This window comes from Carcharodon carcharias, chromosome 1, assembly GCF_017639515.1.
Source record: "Carcharodon carcharias isolate sCarCar2 chromosome 1, sCarCar2.pri, whole genome shotgun sequence".
NCBI lineage: Eukaryota > Metazoa > Chordata > Chondrichthyes > Lamniformes > Lamnidae > Carcharodon > Carcharodon carcharias.
Genome location: NC_054467.1, coordinates 184,338,106 through 184,355,748, shown reverse-complemented (window position 1 = coordinate 184,355,748; position 17,643 = coordinate 184,338,106). Strand labels below are relative to the sequence as shown.

At 39.1% G+C, this 17,643-nt stretch overlaps 1 protein-coding gene across 1 annotated transcript; it reads right to left on the bottom strand.

Annotated features, from left to right (window-relative positions):
- Positions 1 to 1,095: 1,095 nt before the first annotated feature.
- On the bottom strand, positions 1,096 to 14,524 carry si:dkey-3h3.3 (uncharacterized protein LOC100144568 homolog). Its single transcript, XM_041195814.1, has 4 exons — positions 14,402 to 14,524; positions 11,574 to 12,779; positions 6,984 to 7,201; positions 1,096 to 2,816 (listed from the first exon to the last, which is right to left on the bottom strand). The coding sequence occupies exons 1-4, from the start codon at positions 14,405 to 14,407 to the stop codon at positions 2,747 to 2,749; spliced, it is 1,500 nt and encodes a 499-aa protein (XP_041051748.1). The 5' UTR covers positions 14,408 to 14,524; the 3' UTR covers positions 1,096 to 2,746.
- Positions 14,525 to 17,643: the final 3,119 nt, after the last annotated feature.

Genomic DNA, 17,643 nt, shown 5'->3' with positions numbered 1-17,643 from the left:
GCATTGTCTTTGTCACAAGCTCCAATAATTTCTTATTTAATGCTCTGGGAATGGTAGAACTACTGTTTAGGGGCCTATAAATCACTCACACCAGCATTTTCATACTCTAAAACAAAAACAGAATTACCTGGAAAAACTCAGCAGGTCTGGCAGCATCGGCGGAGAAGAAAAGAGTTGACGTTTCGAGTCCTCATGCTGCCAGACCTGCTGAGTTTTTCCAGGTAATTCTGTTTTTGTTTTGGATTTCCAGCATCCGCAGTTTTTTTGTTTTTATCTCTATTTTTTTTCATACTCTAGCTCTTCCTAAACTCCACTCATACTGATTCTTCTAAGGCAAAAATCCTCTCTCAGTAATATCCTCCTGTCATCCTTTATTATCAGGGCTACCACATCTCATTCCCCCCCCCATCATCCTAACACCTCTTTTTCCATTCTGCCTGCCTTTTTGAAATGTTGAGTAAGCTGGAATATTTATTTGCCAAATTGGTCACATAGTAACCATCTCACCACAAAAACATGAAAACTGAACCAAAACTATTTTGTGAGTAAGTCACTTTAAAGGATTAAGGTTATTTTGGTTCTCTGTAATTCTGTAGGATTTTTCATTTTAGCATAAAACCAGTATAGATTAAGGAATATCCATTGTCACCCGTTTCTTGAAATGGATGGTACAATGGCTGCTAGTTAAGAACAAAAAAGATTCTGGTTGAACTGCACGCACAAAATACTCATACACATCAAATGCTTTGTAAATAACTCATCCATAACAAGCCTATCCATAATTTCCCATGGCTGACCATTCATCTGCTTATTCAGCTAAAATTATATTTGAACAGGATTGAGTTGTGTATTAACTTCACTGAATGATAACTGCACAAAGGGATAAATGGTGCTTTGAAAAAAGTTTATTGCAAAATCCTGAAGATTAATTTTTGAACTAAAGTAAGTAGGCGTTTTGAAATGCACAACACAGACCACAAATTGTAATGATATAAAATACACACAATAGAAAATGAAATATGAGATTGGATGTGATGTAATTTTATTTTAAAGCATAAAAATATATAGCAGTAAAGTATGACACTGGCATCTACATTATTTTAATTTAAGTTTATTTTAAAAGGTTCAGCCATGGACAGAATTTCAACATTAAGCAAGCTGTTGCAACTTCCAAATTGGAAATGAGTACATTAGGATACCACAATCAGATATTAAGGTAACTACTCTGGTCAAATACAGGCCAGTTAAAATAGCAGACCAAGGATTTTGATATTGCTTCAGGTGCTTGTTCTATAATATCGCACAGCATTTCAAAGACAATACTCTATAATCCAATACCCATTTTTCTACCAGCATAACAAAAGGTTATGGACATTACTTGAAACCAGACTATACAGACTAATAGAATAGCAAGTTCAAGGCAGTAACCCAATCTAGTAGTTGAACATTTATAAACCAGAAAGGCAAGACAGACCTTGAAGTTTGTGTACTGTCTTAAACAGCTAACTATTGTTCCAGTTAAATGTGGCATCACTAAACTCAATGATAGAAGAAATATATACCACATACTTAATGTGAAATTGATAAATGGAACCTCAAAATGAAAATGGCTTTATAATTGATGTGAAGTTGTTCCAGATGTTTTATAAATTTCCTGGTTGCTGTAAAATCTTATTGGTGTACTGCACAAAATCATTGCTGGTCACACTGAGTAACAACTACTCCTGAACATTTAACTTTTTGAACACCAGTTTGCAGATCATAATTTGGTAGAATGCAATTTCTTCTCATGGTTTTGAATATGCAAAGAAAAGCAAACTCTCAGGAAAATTATACCTATGGTTAATTGAAAAGTTAAGCTAATCGTATCCAAGTTACACTAGTGATAGCAAGGTACCAGAGGAAAATGCCTTAAAGTGTATAATTTTTTGCCATTATTATTTTTCTTTTACTATAGAGTGCCTTTCCTTGATTCTTTTCTAACCCTTTCTTGGTGTGATTCTTTATTTCTTTACTGTCTCTTTCTGTGTTTGGAGATCTACGTAGAAGCATCTGTGTTGTGCTAATTCACAGATTGTCATTTTATGAGTTCTCTGGGGTAAAAGGAAGATCCAAACGACTGAATGAGTCAACAGTGAGCGCAGCAGAGACCGGGAAGGCAAAATAAAAACTCAAGAGAATTTCCATAGCTATTTTGGTGTAGTTTTATTTCTCTGTTTTTCTCTCCCTTACACCTCTGTTTGTACTGTTGATTCAATTGGCTTCCCTTCCCCTTTTCAGTAGAAACTAGAATGCCCTTGGTTACAAAAACTTGGGAAGATGCACTGAAGTTGAATCCAAGGATTTTGTAATTGGACCCAAAATAGAGAAATGCCTTCACAATTGGGAATGATAAGACACTAGCCACTGCAGACCTACTAGCTGCAACAATATAAAATACACACCATTAGATTTACATATGAAACCATATTACAGTAAAAATTTGACACATGGAACATAAGTGAATTTCTTGTACATCTATTGGGCAAAAATCAAATTACAGTATTTTGAAATATGATTATTCATACATTTATGCATTTTGAAAAAGACAATACATAAACTATTTATGCTGCATGGTAAAGCTGAACAATAATGGTCGTTATGCACTGAATACGTATAACCTTAATCAAACTGTTTTAAACCCACAAAAAGCAGTAATTCTTAGAATACGCAGCAGTATTTTCCTTGACTATTGCATTAGTGTATTTCAGTATATGCCTTTGGCCTTCAACTCATCCTGCACACGAGCCAGATAGGTTGGATCAGGATACCCAAACCTAAAAGAACACAATATTTTTTAATCAAACCAGGATATTTGTTTCACATGTTAGTGGGGTCACTGCCATGGGTCAAATGTCAGCTACATGCTCATTATACATTACAGTTGTATTTGACATGGTACTTCTGGTTCCTTTGCTAAACACTTTACATCTCTGTCCTCTGGTTACTGACCCTTTTGCTACCGGAAATAGTTTCCCCTTACTTATTTTATCAAAACCTTTCATGATTTTGAACACATCATTAAATCACTCCTTAACCTTCTCTGCAAGGGGAACTGTGCACACTAACTAGAATATCTGCTGGTTGGCACGTTTTTAATGCTGATGACTATCCTCTATGAGAGCTAGAACTAGCTGCCGAATCTGCACATCCTGACTAAATAAATTTCAAGTAAGCACATCAAGTAAAAGCGTTGTTCTTGTCAGGTCTGTTTTGTGACCCAGGTCTCAAGATGGTTAACCAGAACAAAATGCACCAGGGAGAGATCAGGGCAATCAAAATGTTGTAGCTGCCGGACAGTGACTTTGAAAGGCTGATAATGTACCTTCAAAATTATTGCCTCTGACCATACAAATTCAAGATGTTTATATGCCATATAATGTGAAGCACTCTATGCATTTTGGTAGTTTGTGCACAAAATTTCTGTCACTATTATAAGCTATTCGCTACCATGTTTTGCAGAACTTGAGCCAACAACTTTTTTGTTCTACAATAGCAACACCATTATGTGACCCCACAGTGTACACAGGGTTAGATGACATAAATACAGCCAGGCTATTGTTTTTCATTCCGAATCTTATTTTAACTGCAAAGTTCCTAAAACCATAGAATTCTGCAGATTTACTGTACCACTATAAAATATATTGAACAACAGAACGTATGCAATCCTTTCCAGATTTCAACGCATAACAGAGAAGGAAACTAATGAAGATTATTGTTTTCCCTGTTCCAAGGAGTAATTCCCTTCCACCTTCAACAAGAGAGAAGCTGATCACCTCCCGTCGACATTCAACAGCATTACCATTGCTGAATCCCCCATCAACATCCTGGGAGATTACTATTGATGAGAACTTAAGCAAAAGAGCCACATAAATACTGTGGCTACAACAGCAGGTCAGAGGCCAGGAATTTTGCAGCAAGTAACTCACCTTTTGGGTCCCCCAAAGCCTGCCCACAATCTACAAATTTAAGTCAGGACGGCTATGGAATACTCCCACATGCCTGGGCAAATGCAGTTCCAACAGCACTCAAGAAGCTTAAAATCATCCGGATATAGCTTGGTGAAGTTGGGTTGATTCACTTTAGAGAGGCGAATGTTAATAGGAAATTTGATGGAGATGGTCAAATTAGCAGTCTGAACAGAATAGATAGGGAGGCATTAGTGGAAGGGTCGAGAAACAGTGTGTTGGCATTCATCCATCTATGAGAGATGACAGATATGCAGCAAATAATCCATTTAGGTGAAGTATGGTACTGAGGTGACTGATCTCCAACAACCACAACCATCTTCCTTTGTGTTAGGTATGACTCCAACTAGCAGAGCGTTTACCCCCGAATTCTCACTGACTCCAGTTTTGTTAGGGCTCCTTGATGCCACACTCAGTGAAATGCTACCTTGATGTCAAGGGCAGTCACTCTCACCTCAACTCGGGAGTTCAGCTCTTTTGTCTATGTTTGAACCAAGGCTGTAATGAAGTCAGGAGCTGCATGGCCCTGGCAGTACCCAAACTGAGCATCAGTAAGCAGCTTATTGCTGAGCAAGTGCTGCTTGATAGCACTGATGATGATAGCCCTTCCATCACTTTACTGATAATCAAGAGGTGATAATTGGCTGGATTGAATTTGTCCTGCTTTTTGTGTACAGAGCATGGCCTCAATGTCATGCTTGCAACATTCTGGAAGCAGAGCCCTGGGTGCTCCACTGGTCATCTGGCTCAGGCTACCTCAACATACAGAAGGTCCTTGGGTATGCAACCATCCTCCATCTTGCAGAAGTGCACAATCTCTAGATGAGTGAACACTATTGGGAGCTCTGCCTTTGAGAGGGCTGCCACATTCATGATTTTGTCCTGCAAGGATATATTCGCTTAAGATGCCACAAATAAGCTTCTTTTCCTGGTGGCTATAACTCATCCATGTTTCACGCCATACAGCATGATGCTCAGAACACAGAGATCGAGAACCAGAGGACATTGATTTAAGGTAAATGAGAACAGAGCTATATGCAACATGACGAAAGCCTATTTCTAAGCAGCATGTGATTGGGATCTGGAATGCACTGCCTGAGAAGATGGTGGAGGCAGATTCAATCACAGCCTTCAAAAGGGAATTGGTGAATTACTAGAAGAGAAAAGATTTGCAGGGCAATGGGGAGAAGGCAGGGGAGTGGGACCAGCTGAGTAGCTCTTATAGAGAGCCAGCGTGGATATAATGGGGCGAATAGCTGCATCCTGTGCTGTTATCATTCTATATAAATATATTTGGTGTGCTTTTGAATAAATATAACAGATGCCCTTTCATGGTTTGAAGCGATATAATCACAGTCAGAAAGAGGGACTTGAATTCAACAAGCTCTTTTTCAATCAGTTATATCTGTAGATCACTAGATGAGAGCCATGAAGGAGGACTGTTTCCTATGGTGGGAAACTGGGCGAGTGCCCTGAGGCCCTAATATTATTACAGTTAACTGAAACAGGACTTTAAAAAGTGTAGATAAAACGGAAAATGGCAGATTCTGGAAATTTTAAATAAAAACAGAAAATGCTATAAATGCTTGTCACTCAGCATATATAAGTGACAAGATAGGTGGCACCTTGAGCATGTACTGTTCTGATGGAGGATGCTCTCCCAAAACATCATAGTCCACCTTTTCCCTTTACAGATACTGACTGATATATTTTCTTCTTTCTGCAGTTTCTGTTTTTACTCAAGAAAACAGATACAGTAGCACAGGCTTCAAGGAATCCTACTATTTTCTGCCACAATTTTATTTAGATTTCCTAAACTCCCTGGAAGAAAGGCCTCAGTTTATTGCCCTAAAGCCCCTGATACTCAGCAGATCTCTATTGTGGATATTGAGTGATACTCATATCCAAAGCCATGGATGAAGCTTGACCTCATTATGGAGTTAACAAATGGGGATTTAAGGATGCTACCTAGCTGAGATGATAGTTGCTGATAAAACTTTAACAACACAGATTTAAGGCTTGGAAATGGAGGCCGCAGGATTTAAAGCCAGAAATCAGGTGAGTGCAGAGATGACGTGAGCGACAGGGGCAAGTGTCCAGCAGCAGCAACAGGGAACAAATGCTACAGAGCTAGATAAACGTGCAATAATATAGCTAAGTGATCAGCTGTTCAATCAGCTATAATTTTGAAAAGTGCTGTGCTGATTTAATACAGTAAGCCCAGACGATGAAAAAATCCAAAGATTCCAGTTAATTGGGTCAGCAATTTAAAGTGCAAAAGGATCCAACTTCCAGGTACAGTTCCTGCCTTTCTAATAGTATCAACAGAGGTGTGAGAAACCATGTTTCATTGTTATACAAATCACAGCTAATCAACCTTTCCTGCACTTGTTGAAATATGCCTCCAACATTTCAGTTAAGCTGCACAATGCATACAATACTTCTCATTTAACAGGTAGTTATGAGGGGTAAAAGGTACCCAAATTACGACACCGTGCCTTTGATTTGCTAGATCAATTAAAATGTCGGAAACACTCAGCAGGTCAGTCAGCGTCTGTGGAGAGAGAAACAGAATTAGCATTTCAGGTCGATGACCCTTTGTCAGAAGGGTCACCGATCTGAAATGTGATCTGTCTTTCTTTCCACAGATGCTGCCAGACCTGCTGTGTATTTCCAGCATTTTCAGTTTTCATTGTTAGTTATTATTAAAATTTTAAGCTTCAACTAAAAAATACTATCCAATTCACTTAAAATATTTGGCAGTGGTGATCGATTAAACACCTGCCTTCATGGAAAAGAAATTCAGGCAGAGTGTACAACAGGAAGTCAATCTGTTACCACATAGTTTCAGCCATTATTGTGTTAAAGTTAGCCCTTGAGAGTCACAAGGAAAGTATGAACTGTTGCAGCCTGTTCTTGTCATTATTATCTGGTATTTATGTCAAATAGGTTTAATACCATTAATACCATACTTACATTGATGGTCCTCCCATCGTGTTCGTTTTGTGATGAATATCATTCCACGTTACCACATTACTTCTCCCTGTAGTGCTAGATGTTCCAACAGTGAAGATCAGTCTTTGATCAAAGGCACGCCGTAGCAGTTTGCACACCTTTTTCCCTTCAGGATTGTCTGGTAGATAAGCAGTACGTGCTGTACCATAATATCTTTGCCCAGGGTTAGGATGCTCTACCTATGATTTATACAAAACAATGTTAAATAAATCACCCATATACCTTACTAAAACTAAAAAACACAGCTCAGGCTGCAGTCCCCCAATTACTCAACAGTCTTATCTAGTGAGCAATCAAGTCAAAGACATCGGGGAGATTCCCATGTTTGATCATTGGTTTGTGCTGACTTAGCTGATCTCAGCTAGGGTTGTGGTAATAAATGCTACACTTGCCCAAAGTATCCTGGGTTCAGGCTGTTGGAAAAAATGGTCAGTTTTACTTCTGATGGATACTGGATGAGAATCAATATCTTCGGGCGGGCGGTGGGGGAGTAAAGAAATGGTCAGACAAATAAATATGTCTCGGAAATCACCGCCAAAAAGGAATATTTTGGGTTGGTTTTCCTCTAAACTGATGGGAAACAGATCCAGATATAACTAATCTGCAGCTATCCTAATCCTCTATTAGGCTCCTCAGGGCTGTGAAAATGACAGCTGCAGCTAAAACTAGTTTGCAGGCACCAGTATGCCAGCTTGGGTTAGCGGAATAAGTGAATATATGGGCTACAGTACAAAACTGTGTTCATTAACTGTGATGACGTATAGCTTCTGAATCAGGAGAAATAGTTCTGGTCATGACTCTGACACTAAGTACAACAGTTCAACAAAGTAAAGCTACAGCAGAACAAAGAAAAGAGACCTTAGAAAACGCACTAAACATGTGCTAATTGTGTAAATTTAAGAAAAGCATATATTCCCCAAATAAAGGGCCAAATCAATTTCTGGTCTTGCTAATACCTGTGATTCACCTCCCAGAGCCAAACTACCTTTGATTAATTTACTCATTGTAGGCCCTTTAGAGATTAAAATAGATAGCTCCCCCTCATGTTGTAATTTGTCACAGGAATCACGAGAAATTAAAGCGAAACCAAAAACAGTGGAAGTTATCTGTAACTTTATTGACTTATTTAAAAATCCTGCACTGTGTTGCAAATTTGCTTTGTAGAACTGTTGAATACTATTTGTTCAGTAACTAGAATTAATAAGGTTTCCAAAAGACTTCTAATAGCATCTTTCATGACCTCAGAATGTTCTAAAGCACTTTACAGCCAATGAAGTACTTTAGAAGTGTAGTTACTGTTGTAATGTAACAATCCATTTTGAATCCTGTACTATGTTACTCGCTTTGTAGAGCTGTTGAATACTACTTGATCAGTAACCACTGCTATCAGATTTGCACAGCACAAGAAGTTTTTCCCTGATGTATAGCTAGGAACTGATAAATCCTACAGCCTTAAAATTGCTCAGGGATGTGATTTCCATCCACAGTTACACCAGGATCAGATCCACAGATACCCTCCTGTGTTAATTTTGCCCTATGTTTCAGGACCCCAGCCTATTTGCTAAATCTACACTGCTCCCACCAAAGGCATTGAGGTCCAGAACACTTCCAGGGCTTAGCTGTTAAACATTGTGCATAAAGTCCTTCTTTGGACTGTTCATTAATGAGATATCAAGCCAGAAGGGAGAGCGGAGGTTCAAATTAAAGGGATAGCACACCGTTCTTTAACCTCTGGGATCTGAGTTTGAGTCTAGCCCAGATTATGTAGCAGAATGTTTCTGCCAGCTGTAAATTATTAGCATGGGTAATCTCAGTGCCTTAATTCATTCATGGGATGTGGGCATCGCTGGCTAGGCCAGCGTTTATTGCCCATCCCTATTTGCCCTTGTTCAGAGGGCAGTTAAGAGTGAACTACATTAAGGGGTTAAGAAATCCAGCACAAAATTGCCTCAGCAAAACCCTTAAAGACCATATCGAATGCTTGGATAGGAAAAAAAATTCTGTCGTGGGATGTGAGCATCACTGGCAAGGCCAGCATTTGATACCCATCCCTAATTTCTCTCAAACCGAATGGCTTGCTAGGCCATTTCAGAGAGAACAGTTAAGAATCAATCACATTGCTGTAGATCTGGAGTCACATGTAGGCCAGACCAGGTAAAGATGGCAGGTTCAGACATTAGTGAACCAGATGGGTTTTTACAACAATCAACAACTATTTCATGGTTACGATTACTGAGACAAGCTTTTAATTCCAGATTTTATTACTTGAATTTAAATTCAAAAAATTAAATTTAAAAAGGCAATACTGATACATTAACTAATGCTCCTCTAAGGTTGAAGCCAAGGCTCACTGCGAGGCATTAGCTTTGTTCTGCAAATGGCTGTGCAATAAACTAAATGTGTTTTACATTGGACATAAATTCCAGCCCAACACCTTCAGCTCATCTTAAATTTTAACTGATGGGAACCCAAGAAGCGAAACAGAACAAATTCAGAGCATGACCGCAAAAATCATTTTTAGAAATCACAGAATAGCATTGGAGGAGATTATCTGGCTCATTAAGTCTGCGCTGGCACTTTCGAACAGCAATCTAGTTAGTCTGATTTCCTCGCCCTTTCCCATATCCCTGCAATTTGCTCTCCTTCAAGTATTTATCCAATTCCCTTTTGAAGGCTACTATTGAATCTGTTTCCACCACCCTATAGGCAGTGCATTGCAAATTCAAAACATTGTTGCGTAAGAAAGGTTTTCCTCATTTCATCTGGTTTGTTTGACAATCATCTTAAACTGTGCCCTCTCACTATCAACTCTTCAGCCACTGGAAACAATTTATCTTTGCTCTATTTAAATTGCTCATGATTTTAAAAACATCTATCAGTTTTCATTTCAGCCTTCTTTGTTCTAAAGTGAATAATCCCAGCTTCTCCAGTTAACAGATATAACTATAATCCCTCGTATGTGGAACCAACCTAGTAAATTTCTTCTGTACCTTCATCATGTCCTTCGCAATGTGTAGTGTTCAGAATTGGACACAGCCCGGGTCAAACTAGTGCTTTATTTAGATTTTAACATAGCCTCCTGATGTGTGTTTGTATGCCTTTATTTATAAAGCCAAGGGTACTATATGCTTTATTAGCCTGTCCTGCTACCTTCAAAGATATGTGCACATTCACCCTCTCCTTGCACCCCTTTTAAAATTTAGGATGTATTATCTCTCTGTATTCTTCCTACCAAAACATATCAGCTTATATTTTGCCACATTAAATTTCAATTACAATGCATCTTCTCATTCCACCAGCCTATCTATATCCTCTTAAAGCCTATTACTATCTTCCTCACTGTTTACTGCAGTTCCAAAGTTTGTGTCATTTGCAAATTTTAAAATTGTGCCTGCACCCAAGTCAATAATGCCCATCCAAAGCAGCTGTAGTCCTAGTATTGAATCTTGGGAAGTAGCACAGTATACTTCCTCCAATCTGAAAAAAATAGCTACTCATGACAACTCTGTTTTCTATCCCTTAATTAATGTTGTATCCATGCTGCTACTGTCCCTTTTATCTCATAGGCTTCAATTTTCCTAACAAGTAATTCTGAAAGTCCATATACACAGCATCAACTGGCGCTAACTGGTGTAAACCCACATTTAAAAGTATTGTGTACAATTCTAGTCTCTATATAATAAAAGAACTTAGAAACACTAGAGAAAGTGCAAAAAAGATTGACAATGACGGCACCAGAATTGAGAGTTTGCAACCACCAGGAAAGGTAGAATGATTTCCGGCTTTTTTCAGTGCAAGAGTGAAAAATTAAAGGAGACCTGAAATAGGTCTTCGAATTTATGAATGGGCTAGACATGGCAATTGGAAAGAGAATGGTTCCACTTGTGGGCGCGTCCAGAACCATGGGCCATAATTACAAGACAGTTACTAACAGATCCAATGTGAAAATAAGGAGAAACTTCTTCATTTAGGGAGTGGTTAAATGTGGACCTTGTTACCGTAGGAAGCAGTTGAGGCAAATTGCTTAGATGCTTTCAGAGGTAAATCAGATAAGAATACAAGAAGAAAGGGAACAGGAAGATATGCCGAAAGGCTGAAATGAGGTAGATGGAATAGGAGAAGACTCCTGGTGTATTAATGTGTAGGAAGTGTGAGGTGGTATAATTTGCTGCAAAGAAGAAAGAGAGACATTGCATCCTAAATGGTACAATTTTAAAGAATATGCATGAAGAGGGAGACCTGGGGATATTTGTGCACAGATATTTCAAGCAATTAATAAAGCATACAGGTTCCTGGACTTTACAAGCAAAGACAAAGTATAAAAGCCAGAAAGTTATGCTACACCTACAAAAACACTGGTTAGGCCCCAGTAGGAGTATTGTGTCCAATTCTGAGCATCATATTTTTGGAAGGACGTAAAGGCTTTGGAGAGGGTACAGAAGAGATTTACTAAAATGGCTCCAGGGATGAAGGATTAATTATGTGAATAAATTATTCTATGATCACATCTTTAACTCATAATGTTGAGGCTATAGCAGAATAATTACTCACCCCCTGGATGCCATCTGGTATTGCATAGTGTATCTCAATTGTTTCAAATTTTTCATAACCAGGAAGATGCATCGACAAGGTCTTGTAAGTCATCCTGCCACCCTCAGGCTGATTGCCTCTTATTTCACCATACAGTTCTCCACATATAGGACAGGCAGACTTGGTTTTAAAAGCCACATTTATGCATTCCTTACAGAATGAATGTTTACATTTTTTTAAGGTTTCACGATTTTCTATTTCTTCTAAGCAAATTGGACAGGTTGTGTCCTCATCTTTAGACTCGAGTTTACTTCTTGCTGTAGCTGAATTTGAATTTGATTTGTATTCCGATGTTAAAGGTGGCCTCCGACTTGTATTTATACTATCGGGCATTTCGTAGGTATCAAATAGGTTGAGTTGATCATTCAATAAAGGCTTGACCTTCTTCACCTCAGTGGGATCTCCAAATATAACAAACTCTGTATCCTTATCAATAAGCAAGACTTTGGGAAATTTCATTTGCAAAAATTCTTCAAAGTCTTTTTTTATTGTTCTTCCACGTGGATGCTTTACGAATTCCACTTTTAAATTTGTAGCAACTGATTGATACAGAGACAAAAATTTATCTGTTGCGGCTAAGGATGGTAAACCATTCTTCTTTTGTATAAACTGGACGTGAACCTGATCGGAATGAGAAGTGGTCTTCCTTCTGGCAACATCAAAATCTCTCTCCATTTTTTGTAGGTCATTCGCATAAATCACTTCAATGTAATTCAGAATTGTTTCATTTACGGTCATCCCACCATCAGGAGAGGTCATAGATGCATAAGTCATTGTGCCAGAGGGCCTGGCGGACTCCGCGCCAGAGGGCCTGGAGGACTCCGCGCCAGAGGGCCTGGCGGACTCCGCGCCAGAGGGCCTGGCGGACTCCGCGCCAGAGGGCCTGGCGGACTCCGCGCCAGAGGGCCTGGCGGACTCCGCGCCAGAGGGCCTGGCAGATTTTGCTCCAGAGGACCTCACAGGTTCTGCTTTAGACGGCCTCATTTTAAGTTTCAATAATTCTGTGTGAATTTCATTAATCTTTTCAAATGAATCAATAACTGCATAACTATTTACACAATTCTGACATTTTTCAAATGATTTGCCTAATTGAATGATGGTCAATGCCTCATTTGCCTTGTCCTTGAAGATGTTTAAATCAATGACTGCTCTGACTTCAGGAAATACCTGAAAGAAGTAAAATCCAATGTTAAATAAACAATTCTTAGTTATACCATTTCTTAAGCAGCGATAAATAAAAAGTTCTTGCTTTGAATTTTCTCCCTTCACCCTTCTTCCAGATTGTGGCGTCAGGGATCAATTCAGCTTCATTTAGTGACCACGTCTTTGTTAAGCCCTCTTGTTACTCACTGGGTAAATGTTCCTAACTTGTGTGGTACAGAGTTAGAACAGTTCAATAAATTCCTGTATTTGGTGTGCTCTAAATTATATGATCTCAGCATGGTTATAGTGGGCAACTACAACCATCTTCAGTTCATAAGTGCAGGAGAGGGGCAGCAACAGGAAAGTGAAAGACAGGAAGAGAAAAAAAGGAAATTCAGGATTTACGCTCCCAATCACTCCACAGCCAACCCTGCTGAAAGGGTACAGTGGATAAAAGCTAAGGGTTCAGTTGTTGCAACTTCCATAATCAAACTGCTAACAGCCTACTGTTGTGCAGTGTCACACAACAGTACTTGGATGAAGTACTGGCTAACGGCCAGTTCCCGATGGAATCATCCCCTGCATAAGTCACCTCCCTCAGAAGAGAATTGAAGGCAGAAAATGAAAGTTATTTACACTTTACAGAGCTATTAATGGCATTGGTTATTTGTTCCACAGTTTTTTGTTTTTATTTTTGTTTTGGCTATTATATGCTGATTTACTACAAAAAATGTCAGAGAAAACATTTTTTCTGAAAAGCATATCAAAACAATACCTTGCCAATGATAGGAAATGAGCACTTATTTAAAAAAAGTGCATTCTATTACACAACAAAATAGGAGAACAACACTTAGTAAAATATCAGTGAAACAAAAGCAATTTTAAAACTATCAGCAATTCTTCCTCTCTGAAGTAAGCAGGAGGGACAAAAAAAGTTTATACACAGCGGTCATTAAGTGATCAGAAAATTGTTCACATCATTTGCCCTGGATGTTATTATCAATAATTGACACTCGCCCAGCTGTTCTACCCGCCAGGAAATTTCTGCCATGCCGTGCTCTCCTCACTGTTGCCTAATTTTCAGATTCACGTTCGAGTTCACAGGAAGCTCAGAACGATTATATAATCTGGTATTCTATGAACCTTTTCAACCGTTTCACCATATTGTCTGTACATTGAAAATGACATGCATTCGTCTCAAGACACTTTCTTCACTGACTCAAAAGAAACCCCGGAAAACTGCGGGAAGAATGCTAAGCAGGCATTATACACAAATTCGAAATTATTCCGATGGAGGGTTCAATGCGCAGAGTAAGATAGGCCAAAATGCTGCAACCTCTTAAGAAACAATTGGCTGCAACAACGGACGGATCTCAGAATCAACGAAGACGGTCCGAAGGGTATTCCTCGACTGTCTATTATTCCAGGGTCTGAGAAAGCCCACAGCAGCCTTACGGGGACGCTGGGAATTCTGGAACAGCAACATTAAGTGGGTCACAAGAGCTAATATGAAAAAGATGCTCCTTCAAACAAACAAATGGTTTGGTCACAGGGTGAACACAATCCAGTTACTACACACCGCCACTCGAAGCTATAGATATTAGACTGCTTGTGTTAATACAAAATGGTGACAATATCCAACACACCTCCATCTGAAGCCCCCGAAATGAACAGTAATTCTACCGTTTCAAATCCAGTAACACTGCAGAGCCAGAGCTTTCGTTTTGCACTGGATTCAACCCCAGTGGAGGCTGGCCCGCCGGTCCCCGCCCCCCTCAGCGCTGATTGGAACTCAGCCCGCCAGCCTGCGCATTCCTCTCTCCTCATTGATGGGCCTCCCTGTCAGTCACTCGCGTTAGGTTCCGGGGAAAGCAAACACCAGATATGCTGGTGAAAAGTGCAAAGTTTTGCTTTCGTTTATCAGCAGTTGAGCTGGTTTTACTTCTCCAGTTGTATTTCCTTCTCTTGATTCGAGAAAAAACTTACTTACACTATTTTATTCAGTCCTTCAACAGAAAAAAAAACCCAGGAAAAACCAAGGATTTAAGGCAAAAGGTTCCCTTCTTTCTGACCATATGGATTAGGAACAGGAGTCAGTTCTTCGAGCCTGCTCGGTCATTCAATAACATCAAGGCTAATCTGATTGTAACCTCAACTCCACATTCCTGCCTACCCTGATAAACTTTCACTCTCTTGCCTATCAAGAATCTATTTAGCTCTGCCTTAAAAATATTCAAAGATTCTGCTTCCACTGCCTTTTGAGGAAAGTTCCAAAGACTCACAACTCTCAGATGGAAAAAACGTTCTCCTCATCTCTGCCTTAAATGAGTGAACTCTTATTTTTAAACAGTGTCCCCCCCCCCACCCACCCCTAGTCTAGATTTTCCCACAAGAGGAACATCCCCTCCACATCCACCTGTCATCCACCCTTAAGAACTTACATGTTTCAATTAAGTCGCCTCTTACTCTTCTAAATTCCAGGGGACACAAGCCTAGCCTGTCCAACCTTTCCTCATAAGACAACCTGCCCATTCCAGGTGTTAGTCGAGGAAACTGGCTTTGAACTGCTTCTAACTCATTTACATCCTTTCTTAAATAAACAGACCAATAGTGTACAACGTACTCCAGATATGGTCTCACCAATGCCCTGTAAAACTGAAGCCAGATCTTTGTCCACTCATTAAACCTATCTATATCCCTTTGTAGTCTTCTACTGTCCTCTTCACAACTTACTTTCCTACCTATCTTTGTGTCATCAGCAAATTTAGCAATCATACCTTCAGTCCCTTTATCCAAGTCATTTACATAAATTGTAAAAAGTTGAGGCCCCAGCACTGATCCCTGTAGCACACCACTCATTACATCTTGCAAACCAGAAAACGACCCATTTACTCTCTGTTCCCTGTTAGCTAGCCAATCTTCTATCCATGCCAAGATGTTACCCCCGACACCAAGAGCATTTATTTTCCTCAATAACCTTTGTTGTGGCACCTTATCAAATGCCTTCTGGAAATCTAAATACAGCACATCCACCAGTACCTTTTATCCATAGCACATGTTACTTCTTCAAAGAACTCCAATAAATTGGTTAAACATCAGTTCCCTTTCACAAAACCATATTGACTCTGCCTGATTACCTTGACTATTTCTAAGTGACCTGCTATAACATCTTTAATGATAGCTTTTAGCATTTTCCCTAAGGCAGATATTGACTGGCCTATAGTTTCATGATTTTTGTCTCCTTCCCTTTTTGAATAAAGGATTACATTTGCTATTCTCCAATCTAATAGAACCTTCCTCAAACCTAAGGAAAATTAAAACCAACCTATCAACTATCTCACAAACCACTTCTTTTAAGACCCTAGGATGAAGTCCATCAGGACCTGGGGACTTGTCAGCCTGCAGCTCCAACAATTTGCTCAGTACCATTCCCCTGGTGATTGTAATTTTCTCGAGTTCCTCCCTCCCTTCCATTTTCTGATTTCCAGCTATTTCTGGGATATTACTTGTATCCTCTACAGTGAAGAGTGATGCAAAATGCCTGTTCAATTCATCAGACATCTCATTATTTTCCATTATTAATTCCTCAGATTCACTTTCCATAGGACAAACGCTCACTTTGTTAACTCTTTCCTTTTTTGAAATAACAATTGAAACTCTTACTATCTATCTTTATATTTCTAGCTAACTTTCTCTGGTACTCTAATTTTTTTGTTCCTTATCAATATTTTGGTCATTCTTTGCTGTTTTTTATATTCTATCAAATATTGTGACCTGCCACCCATCTTTGTGCAACAAAATGTTTTTTCTGTAAGTTTGATGGTATCTTTAGTTAACCATGGATGGTGGGTCCTCCCCTTGGAATTTTTCTTTCTTGTTGGAATGTACCTATTCTGTGTATTCTGAAATATACCCTAAATGTCTGCCACTGCATCTCTATTGACCTATTCCTTAACCTAATCTGCCAGTTCACTTTATCCATCTCAGCTTTCATACTCTCATAATTGCCCTTCTTTAAGTTTAAAATACTAGTCTTGGACCCATTCTTCTCTCTCTCAAACTAAATGTAAAATTCAATCATATTATGTTAGCTGCTACCTAAGGGCAACATCTTTGTGCAACAAAATGTTTTTTCTGTAAGTTTGATAGTATCTTTAGTTAACCATGGATGGTGGGTCCTCCCCTTGGAATTTTTCTTTCTTGTTGGAATATATCTATTCTGTGTATTCTGAAATATACCCTAAATGTCTGCCACTGCATCTCTATTGACCTATTCCTTAACCTAATCTGCCAGTTCACTTTATCCATCTCAGCTTTCATACTCTCATAATTGCCCTTCTTTAAGTTTAAAATACTAGTCTTGGACCCATTCTTCTCTCTCTCAAACTAAATGTAAAATTCAATCATATTACGTTAGCTGCTACCTAGGGGCACCGTCACTATGAGGCCATTATTTAATCATATCTCATTGCATAATACGAGGTCTAGTATAAGCTGCTCTGGTTGGTGCCAGAACATGCAATTCTAAGAAACAATTGCAAACACATTCTATGAATTCCTCATCTAGGCTACTCTTGCACATCTGATTTTCCTGGTCTATATGTAGATAAAAATTCCACATGATTATAGCCTTAGCTATCTGACAAGCTCCCATTATTTCTTCCTTTATACCCTGTCCTACCATTTAGTAACTATTATGGAACCTATATACCACTTCCACAAGTGACTTCTTGCTTTCATCTCTAACCAAACTGCTTTGACACCCTGGTTTCCTGAACTTAGGTCATCCCTTTCTATTGCACAAAAACCATCATTACTAAACAGAGCAAAACCTCCACCTTTTCCTAGCTTCCTGTCCTTCCTAAATGTCATGTACGCCTCAATATTC